At 40.8% G+C, this 6,939-nt stretch overlaps 1 protein-coding gene across 1 annotated transcript; it reads right to left on the bottom strand.

The window, feature by feature from the left end:
- Positions 1-5,452: 5,452 nt before the first annotated feature.
- LOC126083610 (olfactory receptor 11G2-like) lies at positions 5,453-6,403 on the bottom strand. Its single transcript, XM_049897483.1, has one exon. The coding sequence runs from the start codon at positions 6,398-6,400 to the stop codon at positions 5,453-5,455; it is 948 nt and encodes a 315-aa protein (XP_049753440.1). The 5' UTR covers positions 6,401-6,403.
- Positions 6,404-6,939: the final 536 nt, after the last annotated feature.

Here is a 6,939-nt window from a genome sequence, read left to right as displayed (position 1 = left end):
TTTATAGTTCCAGGAATGATTACTTTAAAAGTACACATCTCAAATGGAGAAATGCTTCTAAGAGATGCAGAACAAAGAAATGAAACTTCAGAATGACTGATAATGTTTTATCTACACAGTATTCTTGCTTTCTCTTCGTACTTCTTTTAATTTTTATTGTACTTTAAGTGGAATTTTACAGATCAAGTCAGTCTCTCGTACAAAACCTTACATACGCCTTGCTATATACTCCTAGTTACTCTCCCCCTAATGAGATAGCACACCTGTATTTCTGTATGCATTCAGCCAGCTTTGTCCCCCTCGGCCTTCACATTTCCCATCCAGACAGGAGCTGTACACATAGTCTCATATGTCTACTTGATCTAAGAAGCTCACCCCTCACCAGTATCATTTTCTGTCTTATAGTCCAGTCCAATCCCTGTCTGAAGAGTTGGGTTTGAGAATGGTTCCTGTTTTGGGCTAACAGAAGGTCTGGGGACCATGACCTCTGGGGTCCTTCTAGTCTCAGTCAGACCATTAAATCTGGTCTTTTTAGGAGAATTTGGGGTCTGCATCCCACTGCTCTCCTGCTTCTTCAGGGATTCTCTGTTTTGTTCCCTGTCATGGCAGCCATCAGTGGTAGCCAGGCACCATCTAGTTCTTCTGGTCTCAGGCTGATGTAGTCACTGATTTATGGGGCCCATTCTGACTCTGGGGCTCATAATTACCTCTTGTGTTTGGTGTTCTTCATTCTTCTTTGTTCCAGGTGGCTTGAGACCAATTGATGCATCTTAGATGGCCACTTGCTAACATTTAAGACCCCAGACACCACTCTCCAAAATGGGATGAAGAGTATTTCCTTAATAGATTTTATTATGCCAATTAACCTAGATGTCCCCTGAAACCATGGTCCCCAGACCCCCATTCCTGCTATGCTAGCCTTCGAAGCATTCGATTTATTCAGGAAATTTCTTTGCTTTTGGTTTAGTCCAGATGGGCAGACCTCTCCTGTATTGTGTGTTGTCCTTCCCTTCGCCTATATTAGTTCTTGTGTGCTATCTAAATAGTGAATCCTCTTCTTTCTCTCTCTCCCTCCCCCCCTCATAACCATCAAAGAATATTTTCTTCTCTGTTTAAACTGTTGCTTGAGTTCTTATAATAGTGGTCTCATACGTTATTTTTCTTTTTGCAACTGAGTAATTTCACTCAGCATAATGCCTTCCAGATTCCTCCATGTTATGAAATGTTTCACAGATTCCTCACTGTTCTTTATGGATGCATAGTATTCCATTGCATGAATATACCATAATTTATTTATCCATTCATCCATTGATGGGCAACTTGGTTGCTTCCATCTTTTTGCTATTGTAAACAGTGCTGCAATGAACATGGGTGTGCATATATCTGTTTGTGTGATTGCTCTTATTGCTCTAGGATATATTCCAAGGAGTGGGATTACTTGATTGTATGGTGGTTCTATTTTTAGCTTTTTAAGGAAGCTCCAAATCGATTTCCAAAATGTTTGCACCATTTTACATTCCAGCCAACAATGTATAAGTGTCCCAGTCTCTCCACAACCTCTCCAACATTTATTATTTTGTGTTTTTTGGATTAATATCAGCCCTGTTGGAGTGAGATGGAATCTTATTGTAGTTTTGGTTTGCATTTCTCTAATGGCTAATGATCGTGAGCGTTTTCTCATGTATCCGTTAGCCACACGGATGTCTTCTTTAGCGAAGTGCCTGTTAATATCCTTTGCCCATATTTTAAATTGGGTTATTTGTCTTTTTGTAGTTCAGTTTTTGCAGTATCATGTAGATTTTAGAGACCAGACCCTGATGGGAAATATCATAGCTAAAAACTTTTTCCCAGTCTGTAGGTGCTTGTTTTACTCTTTTGGTGAAGTCTTTGGATGAGAACAGGTATTTGATTTTTAGGAGTTCCCAGTTATCTAGTTTCTTTCCTGGCGTATGTGCATTGTTAGTAATGCTTTGCATACAGTTTATGCCGTATATTAGGGCTCCTAGTGTTGTCCGTATTTTTTCTTCCATGATCTTTATTGTTTTAAATTTTATATTTAGGTCTTTGATCCCTTTTTAGTTAGTTTTTGTGCATGGTGTGAGGTATGGGTCTTGTTTCATTTTTTTGCAGGTGGATATCCAGTTCTGTCAACACCATTTGTTGAAGAGACTGTCTTTTCCCCATTTAACTGACTTTGGGCCTTTGTCAAATATCAGCTGCTAATATGTGGATGGATTTATGTCTGAATTCTCAATTCTGTTCCTTTGGTCTATGTATCTGTTGTTGTACCACTACCAGCCTGTCTTGACTACTGTGGTGGTATAATAGGTTCTAAAATCAGGTAGTGTGAGGCCTCCCACTTTGTTCTTCTTTTTCAGTAATGCTTTGCTTATCTGGGGCCTCTTTCCCTTCCATATGCGGTTAGTAATTTGTTTTTCTGTTTCATTAAAAAATGTCGTTGGATTTTGGATCAGAATTGCATTGTATACATAGATAATTTTTGGTAGAATAGACCTTTTTACAATGCTAAGTCTTCCTATCCATGGGCAAGGTATGTTTTTCCACTTATGTAGGTCTCTTTTGGGTTCTTGCAGTTGTGTCTTGCTTTCTTTGTTTAGGTCTTTTACGTCTCTGGTTAGGTTTATTCCTAAGTATTTTATCTTCTTGGGGGCTGTTGTAAATGGTGTTGATTTGGTGATTTCCTCTTCAAAGTTCTTTTTGTTGGTGTAGAGGAATTCAACTGATTTTGGTATGTTTATTTTGTATCCTGCTACTCTGCTGCACTCTTCTATTAGTTTCCGTAGTTTTCTTGAGGATTCCTTAGTATTTTCTGTATATAAGATCATGTCATCTGCAAATAGAGATACTTTTACTTCTTCCTTACCAATCTGGATGCCCTCTATTTCTTTATCTAGCCTAATTCCGCTGGCTAGGGCCTCCAGCAGAAGGTTGAATAAAAGTCGTGTTAAAGGGCATCCTTGCTAAACCAAAAGCAAAGATGTTTCCTGAATAAGCTGAAAACTTCAAAGGCCAGCGTAGCAGGATGGGGGTTTTGGAGCCATAGTTTCAGGGGACATCTAAGCAAATTGGCATAATAAAATCTATTAAGAAAACATTCTGCATCCCACTTTGGAGAGTGGCATCTGGGGTCTTAAACGCTAGCAAGCAGCCATCTAAGGTACGTTAATTGGTCTCAACCCACCTGGAGCAAAGGAGAATGAAGAACACCAAAGACACAAGGTAACTATGAGCCAAAGAAGCAGAAAGGGCCATGTAAAGCAGAAACTACATTAGCCTGAGACCAGAAGAACTTGATGGTTCCTGGCTACAACCAATGACTGCCATGATAGCGAACACAACAGAGAACCCTTGAGGGAGCGGGAGAGAAGTGGGATACAGGTCCCAAATTTTTATAAAAAGACCACATTTAATGTCTAACTGAGACTGGAAGGACGCTGGAGGTCATGGTCCCGAGACCTTCTGTTAGCTCAACACAGGAGCCATTTGCAAAGCCATCTCTTCAGACAAGGATTGGACTGTTCTATGGGATAGACAATGATACTGGTAAAGAATGAGATTCTTGGATCAAGTAGACACATAAGACTATGACTATGGTGGCATCTCCTGTCTAAAGGGGAGATGAGAGGGTACAGGGGGTCAAAAGCTGGCCAAATGTACATGAAAAGAGAGTGGAGGAAAGGAGTGTGCTGTTTTATTAGGGGGAGAGCAATTAGGAGTACATAGTAAGGTCTTTATAAATTTGTGTATAAATTTTTGTATGAGAGTCTGACTTGATTTCTAAACTTTCCGTTAAAGCACAATAAAAATTAAAAAAAGAAAAAAAAAGTGCATCCTTTTCTGGTTCCTGATCTCAAGGGGAATGCTTTTAGACTCTGCATTTAGGATGATGTTGGTTAATGGCTTTGTATAAATGCTTTTTATTATGTTGTGGAATTTTCCTTCTAATCATATTTTGCTGAGTTTTTATTGTGGATGGGTGTTGAAGTTTGTCAAATTCCCTTTCTGCATCAATTGATAAGATCATGTGGTTCTTGACTTTTGTTTTATTCATATGATGATTACATTAATTGTTTTTCTAGTGTTAAGCCATTCCTGCATACCTGGTATGAATCCCACTTGGTCATGGCAAATTTTTTTTTGATTTTTTTTGATAGCCAAAGTTTTACTGGCTAGAATTTTGTTGAGGATTTTTGCTTCTAAGTTCATAAGGGATATAGGTTTGTAATTTTCTTTTTTTGTGGTGTCTTTACCTGGTTTTGGTATCAGGGATATGCTGGCTTCATAGAATGCATTTGGGAGCATTCCATCCTTTTCTATGCTCTGGAATACCTTTCGTAGTAGTGGTGTTAACTCTGAAAGTTTGATAGAACTCTCCAGTGAAGCTGTCCAGGACAGGGATTTTTTTCTGGGAGTTTTTAATTACCTTTCAATGTCTTCTTGTGTCATGGGTTTATTTAGTTGTTCTACCTTTGTTTGTGTTAGTTTAGGTAGGTAGTAAGCTTCAGGAAATTCATCCATTTATTTCTAGGTTTTCAAAAGGAACAAATTCTTGAGATCAGCATACCACAGAGAAGTGACACCCAAAATTTGATGAAATCTTCCCTCAAGGCATTTTTGGATTCCTATGGGGTCCACTTGATGGTAATGGGTTTGGTTTTCCTTTTTTAACTGTTCATGGAGCCCTGATGGCGTAATGGTTAAGAGCTTGGCTGATAACATAAAGGTCAGTGATTCGAATCCACTAGCTGCTACTTGGAAACCCTATGGGGCAGTTCTACTCTGACCTCTGGGATTGCATGAGTTGGAATCAACTCAATGGGTTTGGGTTTGTTTGTTTGTTTTTTGAAGCTGTGAATATGCAAGATGAGACTTCAAAAAATCTAGCAGAAAACAGAAACCGAGAGTCTGAAGAGATAAGCAGAGATTTCAGGAGTCACAGGGTGAAATAGGAGTCAGGGCACATTAAACAGGAGCGGCCCTGGTACACAGAACAGGCTTCAGCTGAGATCGTGGGAAGGCCATTTTCCTGAGTCAGGGCCATATCCCAGGAGAAAGATCAAAATTGATATGGACCATCTTTAAAATGCATAAAAATAACTTTTAAGTGGGATTAAAACTATCTACCTCTACTCTATCTACCTGCTGAAAGAAAACCTTTTCTTGCTTGGGTTACTACACACAATGTCTGTGGAATTTTTTAAATGCAATATCCTGCATTAAAAAAAAAAAAAAAATGAAGCATGCTAAGAAATAGCACTAAATGCTCAAAAACCCAGAGAAGAAAGAAACAGTAGAAGCAGACTCACAAGTGACTAAGATTTTGAATCAATACTAAGATGAACAATTACATGAATGACACCAGTTTTTTTTCTTTTTTAAATCTGAAAAAGAGGTTAAATATGAGTTTAATATTGCTCAAGGGTCTTTTTGATTAACATTGTTTTTTTATTCCCAGAAATTTCTGCAGGGCTCTTTTCATATCTTTGTTCCTAAGACTGTATATCACTGGGTTAAGGAGTGGGGTCATGACAGAATAAAATAGGGTCACAATTTTCTGCATTCCATCTTCTTCCTGAGATGATAGACTCCCATACATGACCAGTACTGAGCCATAGAAAAGTGAAACCACAGCCAGATGAGACCCACAGGTAGAGAAGTCTTTTCTTTTCCCAGCTGCTGAGGGGACTCTTACTACAGCTCTTAGGATGAGGGTGTAGGACCCCATGATGAAAAGAAACAGAATAATGAGGGGCAGAGGACTTAAGGTGGAGAAGAAAAGCTCCATCACAGGAGCTCTTTTGCAAGTGAGTGCTAGAAGAGGACCTGGGTCACATAGGAAGTGGTCAATAATCCTGGATCCACAAAAGGACATTTGGGAAATGATGATAATAGGAAGCAAAAACCAGAGGAAACCAAATATCCAGCAATTGACCACAAGATTGGTGCAGAGACATCCAGTCATAATGGTTGGATAGTGTAGAGGCCGGCAGATTGCAAGGTATCTATCAAATGCCATAACCACCAAGAAAAAGCCTTCTGTAGAACCCAGGGAGAAGAAAAAGTAGAATTGGAGAAAGCACCCAGAGAAGGAGATGACTTTGGTCTCAGAGAGGAAATTGGCCAACATGTTGGGGACAGTGGAGGTGACATAGCAGATCTCCAGGAAGGAGAAGTTGGTGAGTAGGATGTACATGGGTGTGTGGAGTCTCTGATCCCAGCGCACAGCACAGATGATGGAACCATTCCCCACAACGGTCATGAGGTAGACAACAGAGAAGAGGACAAAGAGGAGGATCTGACCCTCCATGGGGCAACGGAAGCCCAGGAGGATGAATCCAGTGATGGTCTTGGAGTTGTTGGGGGTGTTAAAGATTTTCATGTGTCTGTGAGCTGTAAAACACCAACAAATACAGAATAAGAATGTAAAAACATATAGGTACCCAGGGAGGTGGGGCCAAGATGGCGGACTAGGTAGACGCTACCTCGGATCCCTCTTGCAACAAAGACTCGGAAAAACAAGTGAATCGATCACATACATAACAATCTACAAACCCTGAACAACAAACACAGATTTAGAGATGGAGAACGAACAAATATGGGGAAGCAGTGACTGTTTTTGGAGCCTGGAGCCAGCGTCCCAGTCAGGTAACCTTGGCGCCGGGATTAGGTCTGGGCCCAGAGGAGCTGAACTCAAAATCTCATGACAGCGCAAACAAGGGGAGCAGCCCTACCCCCCTGAACTCACCCCGGGAGGGGGCCCAGCTGGTCCACACGGGCAGCGTGGCGACGCAGCTGGTGGGAGAAGTCCCCGGGAGGCGGTGACTGGTTTTGGAGCCAGGAGTGCAGCGTCCCAGCAGGGGAACCTTGACGCTGGGCTTTAGACTGGCAGCGGAGGATTTGATCACGGCTTCAGCGGGC

The sequence above is a fragment of the Elephas maximus genome, chromosome 10 (genome assembly GCF_024166365.1).
Source record: "Elephas maximus indicus isolate mEleMax1 chromosome 10, mEleMax1 primary haplotype, whole genome shotgun sequence".
Taxonomy (NCBI): domain Eukaryota; kingdom Metazoa; phylum Chordata; class Mammalia; order Proboscidea; family Elephantidae; genus Elephas; species Elephas maximus.
The sequence above is the reverse complement of the archived record's forward strand: the minus strand, read 5'-3'. Positions and strand labels throughout refer to the sequence as shown.